The 19,684-nt window shown below is 40.4% G+C and overlaps 1 protein-coding gene across 1 annotated transcript in view; it reads right to left on the bottom strand.

Moving 5' to 3' along the window:
* The window catches only part of LOC126426488 (plasma membrane calcium-transporting ATPase 3-like), a 595,967-nt gene that overhangs the window by 123,296 nt on the left and 452,987 nt on the right, over positions 1-19,684 (bottom strand). The window contains exon 14 of the mRNA XM_050088398.1: positions 2,424-2,618. Coding sequence (XP_049944355.1) covers positions 2,424-2,618 — 195 coding nt within the window. The remainder of the gene's footprint in view (positions 1-2,423; positions 2,619-19,684) is intronic.

Raw genomic sequence — 19,684 nt, 5'->3', positions numbered from 1 at the left:
CACATCTCTGGCAATGCGTTATATACAATGCTGGTGACTACTTTGAAGGTCAGTAAAACTTAAAAACATGTATCTACGAGGGCGGTTCAGAAAGTAACCTCCGATTGGTCACAGTGCGGGTTGTGGGGAGAGTAGCGACGCCATCTGTGCGTTCACGCACTCAACAGGTCAGTCGGCATCAAGCCGTGGTCGAGTGAACGTCGTACCTGCGCTAGTTTAGTTTTTGTGGCAGTTTGAAATGTGTGCTGCAATAGAAAACCCCGCCAAATGTGAAGTGCGTGCTGTCATAAGGTTTTTTACAGCCAAAGGATATTCTGCAGCAGCTATTCATCGTGAGCTTTGTGCCGTGTACGGACCAAGAGTTATGAGTGAAGGAGTTGTCCGTGAATGGGTACGTTTATTTAAAAGTGGACGAGAAAACGTTCATGATGAAGAGAGGTGTGGTAGACCATCATTGGTGACTGATGAACTCGTTCAGACAGTTGATGCAAAAGTTCGTGAAAATCGACGTTTCTCAATGTCGGAGTTGTCTACTGGTTTTCCACAGATTTCTAAGACTCTCTTGTACGAGATAGTGACAGCAAGATTGGGTTACCGTAAGTTCTGTGCACGATGGGTGCCCAAAATTCTTACCGACCACCACAAAACTCAAAGAATGGCCTCTGCATTAGACTTTCTGTCACGTTATGAGGACGAAGGAGAACCATTGTTAAACAGAATCATGACCGGTGATGAAACCTGGATTAAGTACGTGAACCCTGAGACAAAAGAACAATCAAAGATGTGGGCACATTCAAATTCGCCTACCAAACCAAGAAAAGCCTCGCAAGATTTTTCTGCCAGAAAACTGATGGCAACGGTGTTTTGGGATGCCAAAGGGGTGTTGTTGGTTGAATTCATGGAATGTGGTACGACCATTAATCAAGACGTGTACTGTGAAACAATAAAAAAGTTACGACGGGCTATACAGAACAAACGCCGTGGTATGCTGACTTCCGGTATCGTTTTTTTGCATGATAACGCCCGTCCTCACTCTGCTCGCAGAACAACGGCCCTTCTTGAGTCCTTCAAGTGGGACGTTATCAACCATCCACCTTACAGCCCAGACCTGGCGCCAAGTGATTATCACCTCTTCATGTATTTGAAGAAATGGCTCGGGTCACAGCGGTTTGATGACGACGAAGAGCTCAAAGATGCAGTCACAGGCTGGCTCCAGGCACAAGCGGGTGATTTTTATGCAGAAGGAATTTCAAAGCTTGTGAAGAGATATGATAAGTGCCTCAATCGCTATGGAGACTATGTAGAAAAATAGTGCAAAGATGTAGTTGTAAGATGTATATATTAAAATATTTTTATTTAACTTGGTGTATTTTTTTAAATCAACCGGAGGTTACTTTCTGAACGGCCCTCGTATTTTGTACGAGCTGTAAATAAATAGTTGCCACTATTAAAGTTCCAACTCTCGTATTAATGATTTTTGGGTTAAGACCATCTGGAGGCAACTGAATAAAGTCAATATTCTTTTTCTTTGTTCAGTTGCATGTAGCTGGTAATAACTTAAAAACCATTAATATAGTATTTCCTAAATGACATTATATGTAGTGCCTCCTTTTGTTCAGGCTTGTATTTTTTTATGCAATTGAATATACCTTTGATAACATGATGTGCTCCTGGTACATCTGTCAAACAAATATGAGCTTTGTGCTTCCATATATTTCCATTAGATGTCCCAATTGAATGCTGAAGTTTATCAGACTTGGCAAATAAATCTGTGTGCACAACTTACCACAAAAAATGAAAATCTTATTCATTTCTAAAATTCTCTAAGTATTTTGAATCTAAGATGGAAGATAAAGGGTTTAACATCCTGAGCAATGAGGTCATTAGAGCTGGAACAAAAGCTTAGATTGAAGATGATAGGGAAGGAAATATGTCTTGGCCTTTCTCAAGGAACCATCCCATAATTTGCCTTAAAAAACTTGGGGAAACCTTGCTGAAAATGAGTTTGGAAGCCTGCACCATGACTTGAATCCCAGTTCTTCAAAAATAAGTCTGGTGAGTTAGCACTCCTCTGCCCCAGCCAGCACATTGGCCAGAATGTGTCTAGCTCTATAACCTCTTGAGAGCTAGTGCAGAAAATATAACTTGGATGTAAAATAGTGATTGATTTATTTACATGGATGCAATTTTAACAAAGTATAGTATAAGTATATGCAACAATAAAATAAAAAATAAATAAAAAAGATGAGACAGAGAGAGAATTCGGGGCCAAAGACATTTGCAACAAGGCGTAAACAAACATACAAAGTAATCAAATATATTTATTTGGAATTGTACAATAATTATTAAATAAAATAAATGTTTTCTTACATCAACAGACTACACTTAATGCAAAACAGCAAACAATATCCACCTGCACCTACCATAGCAAACCCGACATCAGCAATCTTCAGAGCTGGACCATCATTGGTTCCATCTCCGGTGACAGCAACTATTTCCCTGTTTGGATATAGCTTGCTCTCAATCATACCTTTAACCAGTGTGTATTTGTCTTTTGGTGAAGACCGTGCTAGTACCCTGAGATTGGGCCACACGAGGTCCAGCAACTGCTGGCTGACCTAACACAGGGACACAAATTCTCGCAGTAAGTTGGTAAACATTATTCAGGATGCTTTTAATAGATTTTGGCACAAAGTTTACTACTAAAATGAATAGCTTACAGTCCTAAGACAAAAAGCAGAAGATGCCAGTTTTTGTGTAACACATTGCGCAAATAGGAAAGAAATATAGAAATGGTTCAGAATGAATATTATAGTGAAATTTTTGCAACAGACTAAAACAAAATTTGGTAATTAGATTCAACATCAGCACTTGCATTTTGCAGAGGATGCTGTTTTTAGTTACAAATGATATTCACAGCTCATCCAAAAAGTTCTGAGAATGATTTTATTCTGGCATGCAAACAATGTCAGTATGGTAACTATGATGGCAGCTTAAACTAACAACTGTAAAAACAGATGAGCATTCAACTAGTCACTTGTGATCAGGTAGCATTACACAGTCAATCTGCAGGCATAGCATGAAATCCCATTGTGTCACAAATTGCAGTGGAGAAATTTCTTTAAGTCAAGTGTCCAAGACATTCTCAAGAATGCATGAAATGTATTCATAGCTGCAAATAATGACAACCATCAGCTTTATAATGGAATGATGAGAACAAAAATTTGTCCCAGATCAAGACTCGAACCCAGATTTCCCACTTATCACCAGTGGTTGCCATAATATTAGCCTATGCAAGCATGCTTGCTTCACAGCCAGACCAAAACTTCCTTATGTCATCAACCATGTGTCTACAACGTACACTCACACATCCATTATGTATATTCCAGTACAGGGAAGACATGCACGTCCAAATGAATGTTGCATCATACTTCTGAACAATGCAGGCATTGCAATATTGTATGTATTGCCCGACACTGGCAAGCAACTTCCAGTTAAAATGCTTTTTCTGCACAGGAATAATTGATGTATGAGTTCAGGTTGTAGACATATGGTTGACGACATACGAAACTTTCAGTCTGGCCATGAAATGTGCTCGGGTAGCCTAAAGGTAAGTGGGAAATCCAGGTTTGAGTCCTAGTCCGGCACAAATTTTCATTGTCGTCCTCCCATTATATAGCTGGCGGTTGTCCATATTTGCAACTGCAAATACATTTCATGTACTTCATAACGGCAGTGCCCATTTTTTCGGACATGCATGTGTGTCCGAAAGAACTTTGCGTTATACTTCTGAACAACATTTGCCACTACAATATCATATTTTCAAGAAGAGAGAAGTGTCTGCAAAGTTTGTCTCACACACTTCAGCTCCCAAACAAAAATGGTCACAAATGGACGCCTGTTGTGACTTGACTGAAATGCACATTCTTTTGCTGGAAAAATCATCAGGATGATGAGACTTGCTGTTATCACTATGAACCAACTGCAAAATGACAAAGTGCAGATACTGACATGAAGGGTAAACACTTTGAAAACATAACTGATATTTGAGCCAGTGTGATGTGTGAGTTGAACAATATCCCAAAAAAGGACTTTTTTGACAGTTACATATGGCTGTATGAATGTTCTGTGCATTGTACTCAAGTGGGAGGAGGCTATGTGGAACACCTGAAACAATAAAACTACCATCTTAACTTTTCTCTGTTTTTTATTAATCCAGTCTTGAAACTTTTTGGACTGACAGGGTATATAAAGGAAAACATCATCTTCACTTCCAAGTATTAGGCTTTTTCCATTTTACCTATCACTTCTTTTATCTTCCTTGACTTATTTTACCAACTAACATAAATCTTCTTACCTGAAGAGAGAATATTTCTCCATTCATTTTTTTTTTGAGATGTCTGTTCCAGTTTCTCCTATTTTCTAGTACTTTACTGAGTATATTAAATATATATAGCTCTTCCCTAATTTCAAAATTTCAAAATCTGTCAGCTCTTGTGCATCTCTTTAATGCTTTTAGAAAGCTTACCTCTATTTCTTGTATGCAACTTTCTTGACATCTATTTATAACCCATGATTCACTTCTCTAAACAAGCTTCAGAACTGCAATTGTCTTACACAACTGAATCTTTTTTCCTTCCTCAGTTTACTTTTTAAACATCTGTTTATAATTCCACATATTTCTTCTTTATATCTTCAGTATATATGTAGTTATATGTTATATGTGGGGCCACTACCAAAATAGTTAAAATGTTTGACTTTCTCTACTACTGTATCATTAATCACAATTTTTGTCCATAGAAGATATTTTCATTTAAAAGCCACTGAAATCGTCTCTTCTGAAATTGTCAAGTCTTCACAAATTACTTAATAAATGTATTCCCCTTCATAGATTGTCTTCATTCTTCACCAGCAGAGTAGTTCATCTGCTTGTAAAAGGAAATTAAAGTGGGACTTTCTGTCAATCTTACTACACCTGCTAAGGAAATAAAAAATAAAATAAATGTGGCTTACTCTAGGGCAAACACAAGTGAAAGAGCTCCAGTGAACAAGAATTTGACTACACAACTGCTGAACAATCACTGGAAGCAGCAACATTTAGTAAATATCAGGGATGTGCATACAAATCCACCAATTGTAGATGAAACAAATGCTTGACTTTAACCCACTGAGAAGAAGAATCCTGAGGCAGGGTAGTCAACAATTCAATGGAAGAAGAATCCTTATGCATGGTAGTCAACCATCCACCCTGTTTTGAATGATACTTGAGTATAATTGCTCAATGAGTAACCTTTATGAGATGATACTGGTAGGGGGAATATGCTGGCGGCCATTAAAGTTGTAGTACCATGAAGACGGCATGCAGCAAATGACAGATTGGGATAAAATGTATTACATGCAGGGAACTGAAAAAGATGACCCCATTTTAGGCCACTCACACAAAGTAAATATGGCTAATGACATCTACATTCTAAAAATGGTTCAAATGGCTCTAAGCACTACGGGACTTAAAATCTGAGGTTGTCAGTCCCCTAGACTTTGAACTTCTTAAACCTAACTAATCTAAGGACATCACACACATCATGCCCAAGGCAGGATTCGAACCTGAAACCGTAGCAGCAGCGCAGTTCGGAACTGAAGCGCATAGAACCGCTCAGCCAAAGCAGCCGGCTCTACATTCTACACATCAGGAAAGATTATAGAGCAGGTTTCTCATTCAAAAACCACATTTGAATACTGTTGGTTTGTGAGAAGATTGTGATATATCTCATGTAAGAAGGAGAAATGTCCACCAGCATGACATATCAGAATTCTATGGTAGCAGGATTGTGATCCATTGAGACTGTGTTTTACTGTTCTGGGATATTGCTGCTTGCATTGCTAGGAACCTGATAGATCAAGGGTAATCATATTTGACACCCTGCAAGATCTCAATTGCCTCATGTAAGTGACATCCTTCTCCTGGTCTCTCTATCTCCTTCGTGGTCTTCCAGTGATCTTCATCCACTCTAAACTCCATCTGAACAGGCCTTGGAAGGCCCAATGGTGCAACGAAACTGCTGTGTCATTCTCAGCCCACAGGCATCACTGGATGTGGATATGGTGGAGCATGTGATCAGCACGTTGCTCTTCTGGCCATTGTAGTGTCCCTTTTGCAATATTCACCATTATCGAGGTGAAACATAAATAAAAATGGCTGTATGTGACTCAAAATGAACTGCAAACATTGATTTTATCTGCGAAAGGTAATAACACTAACTGTAAAAATATACAATATAGATCGATAGATGCAGAAAAGACATTATTTTTATTGTATGAGATTATAATGTGTAAGTAATTAAAAGAAGTATTATTATCTTTGTAAGAGTATAAAACACAATGCAATGCTCATTCTTCTGTCTAGTCTGTTTTTTTTTTTCTGTTCGTTCTGGTGTTAGCTGGAATAAGGTACGCAAACTATTGTGCTGCGCTAGCATTTGTTTCTGTCATAACGTAATTGCAAATATTTAATGGTGTAAACTGTGTCCTAGTGAGAATATATTAGTATAAAGTGATCTCTGTGTGTTATTGTAAGAACCTATGCCACATTTATCTCATGAAAAGAATATTTAATGAAAATTATTTAGCATGTTTCCAGCTGCTGCGGAGTGAGTAACAGTGATCTCTGACTGTTAACAATTAGCCGCCATTAGGCGGTACATTTAAAAATATTTTTCACAGCACAATGTCTGATAGCTGGAGTGGAAGAAATTATGTAAAAATATTCAGTGAGATTAATTGAAGGATTCCAGTGAAATAATTTTATTAAAATTTGTCTATTTTCTATGATAGTAATAATTTTTACAGTAATTTGTAGGGAGCCTGGCACTTGATAAAACCAGATATAATACATAATTGGCAACCTACAAAATTCATTATTTTGTTTATTATATCTCTTTTGAATTTTTTTGAAAGCTAAACGTAAAAACTAACTTCACTAAAAATCCGTAACAAATCACGATAAATCAAAGGACAAACAAATTTACTAGGAGAGTGTTTCCTCTAAATAAATAGTTACATTATTTTTTTAGAAGACATAACACCATAAGCCAGTTTATGAGACCAGGTCTTCATCCAGATTATGTTCATTCTAAGGTCTCTTCTTGGAAGTCTTTCTAGTCCCATTCTTTTAATGTTCCAAACCAGTTAAGCCTATTTATCTCCACAGTTTCTTCTAGAGGCTCAATCTAATGTGTGTTTTGTATTGTTTCATTCCTTAGCCTGTCCCTTCTTATGTTACATGAGATCCCTCATAGAAATGACACCTCTGTTGCTTGTATTGTGCTCAGATCTTTCTTTGTCTAAGTGCAATATTCTGATCCATAGGTCAAAATTGGCAGAAAATATGACTCGTATATCATGAACTTTGCTTTGGCAGGGTTTTTCCAATTTCTAATTATGTCCAACATACACTAACAAAATTTTGAACAATTTTCTCTTCTCTCCAAAATTTTAGCCTTGATTTTTCCATTCTTGGTTAAGTTACATCCTTGACACATGGACGTATCTACTTCTTTAATAGTTTTTCCATTGTAACTTACATCCTCACAGCCACATCTCATACCTCTTACATGCAGCAAAGCAACTATCCACACAGACAGTGCGATGGCATCTGGAGTTCTACAGGCTGTCAGTCAGTGACCATTGGCACGGCTTTCCTTGTGGCAGCAGCAGAAAGAGGCACTTGCCAGTGGTAAACCATCTTTTTAGCTATTTCTCAGTTCTGTGCATAGCATTACAATATTGTGGTAGACATATCTGTGTGTCAATGGTCCAAAGAGAATGAATGTTGCCAGATTGCATTCTTCACCATAACACTGGTCCAGCACCTGGCATAACAATATGGGCTACACTAGGAACAAAACATGATCACCTCTGGTTCACATAGTCAACATTTGGACAGCAGTCCTTAAGTCACATCCACACGAGATGCACTGCATCTGCAGTATCATGCCCAGACACATGGTGAAGACCTGTGCAGAATGGCACAGACCGGGCAGAACTGCACAGAATGGAGCACAGTATTGGTAGGTGTACAGCAATGTTCCAGTGTCCATGCATGTGCACCAGTACAGATGGTAAACTGGAAATGCCATCCAGATGGAGCACGCATGAATGAACTGTTTCCTTTCTAGAATGAAATTTTCACTCTACAGTGGAGTGTGCGCTGAAATCAAACTTCCTGGCAGATTAAAACTGTGTGCCAGACTGAGATTCGAACTCGGGACCTTTGCCTTTCGCGGGCAAGTGCTCTACCAACTGAGCTACCTGAGCATGACTCATGCTCCATCCTGACAGCTTTAATTCCACTAGTACCTCATCTCCTACCTTCCAAACTTCACAGAAGCTCCCCTCAGTAGAGCCTTGCCCGCAAAAGGCAAAGGTCCCGAGTTCAAATCTCAGTCCGGCACACAGTTTTAATCTTACAGGATGTTTCCTTTCGTGTACCAATAAGACATGGAACTCAGTTTGTTGTCACTGAAACTCTTTCCTCAGTTTTCCACAACTTGGTACAGCACATGTTAAGGCCTGTGGCTGTGCCTTCTCTGTGAAGTCTGTGTGGCATTACATTTTAATAAGAAAACACTAGACTGCACATTGCCCATGAGGTCCTCTGCTGCCCTGAGTGGCACCTTCTCCAGATTCCCCATCCACTGAAAACATCTGGTCATGAGTTGCTGAGAGAATGCCATGTCACCACTCAGTAGCCACTGCAATTGACAAACTCTTGCACAGAGTTGAAGCTACACAGAATGAAATATCCATATCTATGCCCATGGCTCTTAAGACAGATTGAGGTGCCAGGTGCACCTGTGTCATTGGCAACAAACATTTCAGATACCAGCTTCTATAACAGTGCTTGATTCTTACTGCAGAGCTTTCCGCCCTCTATCAGGCCATGCAGTACATCCCACAACACAGGAATCTCAATTGTGTATTATGTCCTGATTCACTTTGGTTCCTCCAGACCCTATGTGTGCTATACACATACCACTCCTTAGTATAATGAATTGAAGAATGTCATCACTTGCTCGCTGATGATGGAGACAATGTGATGTTCGTCTGGGTCCCTGGTCATGTCTAAGCGTCGGGAATGAAGTTACCAATGCTGTTGCTAAGGCTGCAGTCTGACTGCCAAGGTCTTTTAGCTATTCTGTCCCTTCAAATAATCTCTGCATTGCTACATGTAGGCTGGCCGGTGTGGCCAAGCGGTTCTAGGTGCTTCAGTCTGGAACTGCGCGACCACTACGGTCGCAGTTTCAAACCCTGCCTTGGGCATGGATGTTTGTGATGTCCTTAGGTTAGTTAGGTTTAAGTAGTTCTAAGTTCTAGGGGACTGATGACCTAAGATGTTAAGTCCCATAGTGCTCAGAGCCATTTTGCTACATGTAGGAACACTGTGTCACACTTGCATGAACACTGGTCTTTTCTATATGAGAACAAACTCCAGGAAATTAAACACTTCCAAGTAGCTCAAATGTATTCCTCTTGTCCCTCTTGCCACGAGGAGATACTTTTAGGTAGGCTGCATACTGAGAACTGTCACTTCAGTCACCATCATTTGTTAACTGGACACCCCACACCACTCCTTGATTTATGAAGCCAACCGTTGACAATGCTCCATTTTCTGACCCACTGCTGATTTTATAACTGTTTATGTTTTGATGTATATTTTCCATCTGAATTATCAGATGTTTTAGCAGATACAGCACAAGCTGTTGTAGATCATATTTTAGTTTTTGTTTGCGATAGTAATACAGCAAAGGAAATTTAATTTTCAACCTTTTGAGCAATCTCCTCAAAGAGGAAGTGATCATTTGTAGTTATCCTTGTACTCCAGTCTATTAGGCTCTGAGTATTATCAACTTCAAATTCATTCAGTAATTGATCATTTTATGAAATGACATGGGAACTTATGACCTCAGCTGTTTCGCACTCTAAAGCAGTAACAAGCAAACAAGCAAGTGAGCAAACAAACAAACAAACAAACAAACAAATTCTATGCCCAGCTGGGTTAGAGTCGTTGCTGCTGCCAGGGGTGGCATCTGTGTGTACTAAAAATCACATCCTCTGTACCCTCCAATGACTTGCACATTTAATCATGCAGTCTTCATAATATCAATATTAACAGAAGGAAAATTGCTGCTCACCATATAGTGGAGATGCATGATGGGACTGGCGACTGGGTGGGGTAAGGAGGAGACTGGGGCAGGAAGGGAGAGGGATAGTATGGTGGGGGTGGTGCACAGTGAAGTACTGCAGTTTAGACGGAGGGCAGGGGAGAGTTGGGAGGGGGGAGGGGGGGGGGGGACGGTGAAGTAGCGAAAAAGGAGAGAAATAAAATGAGAGAAATACAAAGACTGGGTGTGGTTGTGGAATGATGGCTGTGTAGTGCTGGAATGGGAACAGGGAAGGGGTTGGATCGATGAGGACAGTGACTAACAAAGGTTGAGGCCAGGAGTGTTACGGGAACATGGAATGTATTGCAGGGAAAGTTCGCATGTGTGCAATTCAGAAAAGGTGGTGTTGGTGGGAAGGATCCATATGCCACAGGCTGTGAAGCAGCCACTGAAATGAAAGATATCATGTTTGGCAGCATGTTCAGCAATAGGGTGTAGACCACATGACTGGTTTCACAGGTAACCCTGCCTGTGATGGTATAGGTGATGTTGGTGACCAGACTGAAGTAGGTGGTTGTGGGAGGATGTATGGGACAGGTCTTGCATCATGGTCTATTTACAGGGGTATGAGCCATGAGGTACGAGATTGGGAGCAGGGGTTGTGTAAGGATGGATGAGTATATTGTGTAGGTTTGGTGGACAGCAGAAGACCACTGTGGGATGGGTGGGAAGGAAGTGTGCAGGACATTTCTCATGTTGGGGCATGACGAGAGGTAATCAAAACCCCGGCAGAGAATGTAATAAAGCTGCTCCAGATTATTATCTTGAAAATCTGTGATCATTGTGACTATTTGCTGTTTTACCTTCTTTCCGTACTGGCATTTAATCTATTCAAGGCAGCACCGTGTACTGAGTAGAGGTAATATTTGACAGCCTTGTTTTTCCACCAGATATTTTCTGGAGAATTTTGATGTCGCCTCTGCAACAGATAACCAATGACTGTAAGGCAGATTTATAACTGAATATTTTGTGAACTAGTTTAATGGAAAATTCAAATGTAGGTTTGATCCACGCATTTCAAGACTCAAATTTCCTTGAGTTGTTCACCTGATTTGGCTGCAGCCCCCCACGTGTCTGTAATTTATATCTTGTACACTCAGTCAAAATTGTGTCACTACACTTAGGGGTTCACTGCAATGTCCTGAGCTTAGCTGTGTTAATTTGATTTTGTGTGTGTGCTGTTGGTATCTCAGTAATTTAATATTTGCTCTGTACTCCAGGTGTCTACATTAAATTTAACTGCTCGAGGATCTGTACTGCTATACACAGGTGTGAGCATTGGAGCCTGGTTAAGGCTTGTGATCCTTCTTTTGCACACCTGCAGTCTACCAGTACACTGTATGTTCCTCTACTGACTGTCAAGTAGTCAGACTAGTTAGGCATTAACTGTGTCTACTATTGGGTGTGATGATGTTATCAGAGGCAACTCCTTGCACAGAATTCATATGCAAGATAAGCTGTATATGTTTTGTACTACCTCTCAGCATCTTTGACACAATTTTGGAGTGTTTGTTTCAATAGCTTGTCCTCTCCAAGTTGTCACTAAATTCTATGTTAAATAAAAGGGTTTTAATTTTGAATACCTTCAGATTGGATATTGAGACTGGTACATCTTTTACTATTTTATTTATTTATTTCTAAAATAAAAAGGTTCATATGTTAATGCCTTCCTAAAAATATTGGTTGGCATGAAGAATTTTGCCCGTTGTATTCACTAAGCGTGTGGGGGTCTGTTCCTCCTGCTGATAGCTATTATCACCTGTTGCTCAAAATTATTCTAATAAATGGGGATTGTGATCCCCTCATTTGCATGGATTGAGTTCTTGTCCTCTATTGCCACCATCTTTCCCCTTCCATGGGGGAATTATTAGTAGCATGATTGCGCCCCTTGCGGCTTAGAATTATTGTTCTTCATTTGGCTGTTTGTTACTTGCTGACATTGTCATTTGAAATAAAGTGTTACTTTGGTTTCTAAGGGGTTGCTGTTAAGGACAGCCAAACAAATTTATTTGTTCCTTTAAAATAAATTATTGCATTTTCTATCTGAAAGCTTTATATTGTTGAATTGTTGTTTTGAAATTGTAAAATTTGTCTGGGTTTAAAGAATCTTTACATTTTCATATAAATTTTTTGGTTGTTTTAATTCTGAAACCTTTCATGAATAAATCATTTTGGGTGCAATAAATGATGAACAATGACAAAAACCCTGGGATCCACTCCTTCCACTGAAACATTTTTTGGCAATTTTGGGGTGCCAAAGCTTCCCCATTACAGTGACTATACCTAGTATGGTATGAAATGAAACCTGCACCTAGAGGGTAAGAACTGAGGCACAGACAACATGAAGTTTTAGGATGGGATATCCTGTGCAGATAATATGTTTAAAGAACTCACAGCAAATAGGCCTCAATACATGAAAAAGCAATACTTAGAATTCAATAGAAAAAAGTGAAAAAGAATCAAGGGCTATATTGTGAGCAACACAGTGTTATCTATAGCTAACACCGTTGTCAAGGGGTGGCATGGTGACAACTGGATGTGGCAAGGTTAGTTTGAAGGGTGGGCTGTGTGCCCTTCCTGCTGCCAGGATGGAATCAGTGTACTCCAATTGTCTGTATCTAGTGTAAATTATGAAATAGTGTGAACGTCTTTCAAATGGCTGTGAATCGTGTAGATGAGGTAGGATGTGGGGCCCAGCACAGTATTCACCTAGCAGGATGTGGAAAACTGCCTAAAAACTACATCCAGGCTGGCCTTGTTGGTAATTCACCAAGTGGATTCGACCCAGGGCTGGCGCGCCTACCCGAGTCCAGGAAGCAGTGCATTAGCACTCTCGGCTAACCTGGCAGGTATTGTGAGCAAGACTGTAGCTATCAAAAAATATTTATGCCATAAAGCTTATACGGGTAGCATTAAGATATTCACAGGGATTTCAGACCATTTTTCCATAAAGAAGAGCCTCAGATAAGGCTGTCACATCTCACTGATATTATTCAGAATATATACCAGGTGGATATAATTAAAGTGCAGCTACTCATGAAGGTCCAGTGTGGGCTGTAATCATATGACATCAAAACACAGTAGATATGCTAATGCATTAACAATTTAAGATGGAAAAATTTAGTTATAATTTTGGCCACCATGTGCAAATTTGGCACTGAAAAGCATCTCATCGATGTCTCTGGCACTTGTGTTGAAAAAATTGCATAAATGTTAGGTAGTTAATAACAAAATTGACATTATGCCTTTCTCACTTGTTTGATGTTTTCTGCCCACATCCCATTCTTAATCCTTTACATACAGAAACATTTATACACATCTTTCTCACATTCACAGCATTTCCTGGTATCTTACCAACCAACCAAAGTCTGCCACTGGCTTTACCTATGTCTGAGATTCTGTGTTCATTCAACTTCATACAACTACAAATTGTTACATATGAAGTTTGCCTGGAAACTAAGTATCATTTCATTCATTCTAGTGGGCAGCCTACTCTTGTCAATGATAGTTTGTTGAGAAAATGAATGAGATGATTGGTGAAAACTGACATTTTGCAATAAGAATGCTTTGTGAGTTTCCAGCAACTTCAAAAAGTATTTTGTTTGAAACTGTCACAAATCACTGAAATTTTTACAAATTGTGTTTCTGTCAGTTTCCAAAAGTGCTTATGGATATCCCAAAACAAAGCAATTTGGGAGTACTGTGACAGTTCTTAGCCAATACAGTGATAAGGGAGATGAATTCTTAAGCAGAAATGTGACCAACATTTCTTAGCCAATACAGTGATAAGGGAGATGAATTCTTTAACAGAATTGTGACCAATGATGAAACTTGGGTTTGTCATGTCACTCCAGAATTAAAACAACAGCCAGTGGAGTGGAGGCACTCACAATACTCCAAAAAATAAAAATTCAAAACAACATTTTCAACACGAAAAATCATGTGTACTGTAGTCTGGGACAGACAGGGCATTCTGCTTGTTGAGTTGCTTCCCAGAGATGAAACCACCAAAGTGGTATGATACTGTGACATGTTGAGAAAACTTCAACAGGCAATTCAGAACAAAAGACGTAGAATGCCCAGTCAAGGCATGACAATATTCTGTTGGTGCCACTCAAAATCTGATTCAGTAGTTTGGTTTGGAGCAGTTCAATCATGTTCCATGCACCCCTTATCTCACTCGTTCTGACTACCACTTCTTCTTGAACGTAAAATGTGATTTTGAAGCAACGATGATGATACAGAAAACAATGTTCAGCTGTGGTTGACTTCAGTGGTGGCTTCTTTGTATGAAGGGGCCATAGAGAAGTCAGTTTTCTACTATGACAAATGTCTCAATAATGGTGGTAACTATGTAGAAAAATAGTTTAAGAAATGTTCTTTCTTGTGACAATAAATTTTCGTTTAGAAAAGTGATTTTATAAATTTTTCAAAACAGTAGGTTACTTTCTGGAAATGTCTCGTAACATACTTGTAAGACTTGACTGATTTCACTGATGTTTTAGTCACAGTATACTATATGTCTGTCTTTTGTGAAGTGCACAGTGAGCCCTGCGTGGCTCTTGTTCCCGCCGTCATGTATTTTACACCCGGTTTTTAATTTACTTCCACCTTACTATGTTAATTTTAATTACTGCTGACACTGAGTTGCTGCTTTGCCTGACTGTGAACGGCACTAGCAGTGCATATCGATATACCCCCTATTGTAGTATCTTTGCTCAACTGCTATTACTTCCTCGTTGTTTGTTGTAAGGGAGTTTGGGTTGCGAGTTCGGGGTGCCAGTCAGTTGGAACGTGTCTGGAGCGCAGTCCGGACCTGACAGTCGGGGAGTTACAATGCGGCACTAGTGCAGTCGGGTTGGAGCAGAAGTGAGGTGTGCGTCAACATGGCTTGCCTGACCATTGCCACCACACATCACTTGAGCTGGGCCATGGTCTTGGTGAATCATTGGTCGGACGCATTTTGGCTCACCGATCGTTCATGAGTCGGCTGTGTATGTGTGCATCAACTCCAGATTTGTCTTCGTGTGTGCTTAGTTACTGTTGGGAATGGTTCAGGTCTTCATGCAAGTGTTTGTTAGGCTGTGTGTGTAGCTGGCATTATTTCCTGATGACTATTTTAGATGTTGTTGGCATTCTCAGGGGAGTTGGTCGGTTGCTGCGGACCAGGGAAGTTATCTCTGAGCGATGCAGTCAGCTGGGTCCGTTGGTGGTCCCTGCACAGTGTTGTAGCGTGTGTGGAGCTGTCTGATCACTACAGATTTCATGGTTCACTGATCCAGGACGTCAAAGTTGAGTAGTGGTTTCAACTACCCAAGCCACATCGATTCATGTTGTGGTGGTTCATTTTGGTGGTTGGCTGTTGGGGAGGTTTCCCTGTGAGCAACACTGAGTGTTTCTATTACTGAAATTTAGCCTCCATACTGTGCAATTAACTATATTCTTTGACTACAATTCGAGTGCACCAGTGGAATTTTCTGCTTTGCGTCTTTTAGTGTTCTGGTTACCTGCCCTGACCACTAACATAATTTCAGGCAGTGTCCTTTTCTCACCTGTTCTCACTGTCCACCATGGCGTGTAATTTTGACAGTTAATACATACATCGTTGTCAATTATCATATTCGTAACCTTTTGTGTTTGAGTTCTCATGTACTGATTGATGGCAAGCAAGTCATTGTGTCGGTTGGTCTGTAGATGTCCTCTGGTTGGGTTCCGATGGATCAAGTGTAGTTAGGCTCACCACCTGTCTCACCTAAGTGAATAAGGGCAGACAGACCTCCCTGGAGGCTTCTGAGTGCTGATGTCTTTATTGTCTTTCCCACCGGTGTTTAATTATCTTTTTTCAGCTACTTAAAATTTAAGGCTTATGGTTATATTTTTTAAAAAAATTTGGAAAATTAATTGTGAACTCTCAGCCTTGCAACTTATTCTTAAAATTAACTTTTAAGCTTAAACATTATGGCCTTCTGCCTTTAAAGGATTATGGTAATATATTTTAAAATTTTAAAACTTAATTGTGGCCTTCAGCCATTTGTATTGCACCTTGCATATGTTTGTTCTATCTACTTGGCCTTGAGGCTTTCCACCTAACTGTGATATATGCTTTTTTTAATTATTTTATTTTCTATTTAACTGCATTTTTTTATCTTGTTGATTTTTAAGATTTCTTGTTTGGAGGCCTTCAGCCGTGAAAGAGTTGGATTTGGTGCTGCTTTGGTTGTAAATGTGTTATTAAATTACAATAAATTACAATTTGAAAGTGAAGCTGACCCCAACCTTACTTGACCCTTTCCACAATCATAATTACCTGTTCTGCCCAGTGGGTTTAGCAGGAATTTCACACAGTTTTACATGTTCGAACATTTAAAGCAATGAAGCAATTGGCAGCCTTTGCAGCCCTTTGAAATTTTATCAAGATCTGACTGAATACTTCTCCCAATTTTCAAAATATTACAGCATTACAGATAATTGCATCATATGAAGAAGTCTGATGTTACTACAAATATTGTCTGTCAAGACTTTAATATACATCATAAACATCAATGGTCTCAAATCATTTCCCTGGGACACCTCTGAGCTTACTTCTAGCTTCCACTACTTTTAATGCCATTCGTGATTTTCAATGTAGCACTTTCTGTCAATCTCTTTTTCAGACAGCTGTATTCCTTTTTCCTTACTTCATTTGCTGAATTTTTATACTTTTTACTTTTGTCAATCAAATTCAGTATCTTCTGTGTTAGCCAAATATATTTCCTTGGTGTTGTTTTTGTGCATTTGATCTTCTGCTGCCTCCATTATTTAATCTCTCAGAGCTTTATGTTCTATATGTTCTACTGTATTCCTTTACCCTGTTGAAGTAAACTGCTGTCTTAACATTCCCTTTGAGACCCTTAATAACCTCTAGTTGTTTTTCCTTATCCAAGTAGCATCTTCTTTTAATCTGTGGTTCATAACCAATGAATTGTTATTAGTAGCCCACATCAGCACCTGAAAATGTTCTGCAGTTTAAAATATGGCTTTGAATATCTCATTCACTGTTGTAACGCCGGTCTGAAACTTTCCAGTTTTGCAAAGTCTCATGGAAGAGACTTGGAGGAGGGGGATGAGGTGGGGGAGCAGGGGGGGGGGGCAGGTGAAGAAAGATTAAATTGTGCTATGAACAAAACACAAACTTGCACAAAGCACCTTTCTCATTCATTTCTTCCCTTCTGCCATGTTCTCCAAGTATTTTTCCATCTCTTCCTTGTACTGGTATTGAATTCTGGTCCCCACCACAATTAAATTTTTGCCCCTCTTAACAATCTGAATGCTTTCCTTTATCTCATCATATGTTCTTTCAATCTCTTCATCACCTATGGAGTAACTAGGCATATAAACTTGCACTACTGTGGTCAGTGTTGACTTTGTGCCTACACTGACCAGTTAAACATTTTGACCACCTACCTAATAGCCAGTATACACCTTTGGCATGGGTAAAAACAGTGATGGGTCATGGCATGAAAGTAATGAGACCATGGTAGGTCACTGGAGGGAGTTGGTACCACATCTGCACACACAGGTCACCTAATTCCTGTAAATTCCAGAGGGAGGGGGGGGGGGGGGGGGGGGGGGAGGGCGGCATGAGCTCGGACACCATGTTAAATCACACCCCAGATGTGTTTGATCAGGTTCAGATCTGGTGAGTTGGGGGGCCAGCACATCAACTGTAACTCACCAGTGTGTTTCTTGAACCACTCCACTCCATCACACTCCTGGCTTTGTGACATGGTGTACATGGTCTGCAACCAGTGTATGATACTCCTTGGCCATCATGGTGCGTTGCACAAGCTCCACTGGACCCATGAATGTTCCCCAGAGCATAATGGAGCTGCCGCCAGCTTGTATCCATCCTGCAGTGCAGTTTTCAAGGAGCTGTTCCCCTGGAGGATGAAGGTTTTGCACCCTCCCATCAGCATGATGAAGAAGGTATTGGGATTCATTAGCCCACGCAATGGTCTGCCCCTGTGGCAATGTCCAGTACCAATTTTGGGCATAGTTGCTGATGTCATGTGTTAACATTGGCACATGCATGGGTCATCAGCTGCAGAGGACCCCTGTTAGGAGTGCTCAGTGCACTGTGTGTTTGGATACACTTGGACTCTGCCCAGCATTGAAAGGCCCATTGTTAGGAGTGCTCTCAGTGCACTGTGAAAGCATGGTGAAACCATGTCCAGGCATTGTGATGTTGGGTGGCCGCTCCTCATTATGAGTCGGATGTCATAGGCTGGGCAGACCGGTAAAACAGGAAATAACATGAGACTTCAATGCTGGGCAGAGTAAAAGTGTATCCACCACAGTCTATGATGTCCGACATCTGTAATGAGAGGTGGCCACCCAACATCACAATATCTGGGACATGGTTTCATCACATGTTGAGACACTCACCATATCACTCTTCGAACATCTGACAAGTCATGCAGTTTCTGAACAGCTTGTGCTGAACCTCCGGGGCCATCACTATCTGTCTTCAGTCAAACTCAGACAGATCACAGGCCTTTCCCATTCTACACATAGACAGCACACTGATATTACATGTGCAATGTGAGTGTCTGACTAGTAGTACTATACGCACTGTCCATTTGTCTGACTAGCAGTCACTCCTTACCAGGTGATGCTACTGGGGATGGGTTTATATCGATAGTAGGTCGGTGGTCATAATGTTCTGGCTGTTCAATGTACCTTGGCTATTATAATTCACTATGCTGTTAATAAATGCCTACCCACAAATCTATTTTCTTATTTATTATTAGACGTACTCCAGCACTGCCTTTATTTGATTTCATTTTGATTACCCTGCACTGGCCAGATCAAGAGTCCTGTTCTACCTGTCTCCAGACTTCAGTAATTCCCACTATATCTAATTTCAACCTATTAATTTCCCATCCTAATTCTCTAACCAACCAACCTGGTTAAGGGATCTAACATTCCGTATACCAACCCATAGAAATACATATTTGTTTCTCCAGATGAGATTTTCCTGAGTAGTCATCACATGAAGATGTGAACGCAGGGGTATTTTATCCCCCCCCCCCCCCCCCCCCCCCCCCCCCCCCCCCCCCCCCCCCCCCCCCCCGCGCCCCAAATATTTTACCCAAGAGCATGTAGTCATCATTAAGCCATACAGTAGAGCTGCACACCCTCAGGAGAAATGACTGCAGTGTCCCCTTGTTTTTAGCTGTTTGCAGTACCAGCATAAAGACGTCATGTTGGCTAATGTTATGCAACCAAGTACATCAACCATCCTGACCATTGCCCCTGTAACTACTCAAGAGGCTGCCACTCCTCTTCAGAAACTACAGATTTTTCTTGCCCTCTCCACAGATACCTCTCCACTGTGGTCACATCTACAGTACATCTGTGGCTGTATTGCTGAGACATCCAAGCCACTGCATCGTGGTAAGGCCCACAGTTATGAACATTTATTT

Source organism: Schistocerca serialis, chromosome 11, assembly GCF_023864345.2.
Source record: "Schistocerca serialis cubense isolate TAMUIC-IGC-003099 chromosome 11, iqSchSeri2.2, whole genome shotgun sequence".
Lineage (NCBI taxonomy): Eukaryota > Metazoa > Arthropoda > Insecta > Orthoptera > Acrididae > Schistocerca > Schistocerca serialis.
This window is presented reverse-complemented; position numbering and strand designations above follow the sequence as displayed.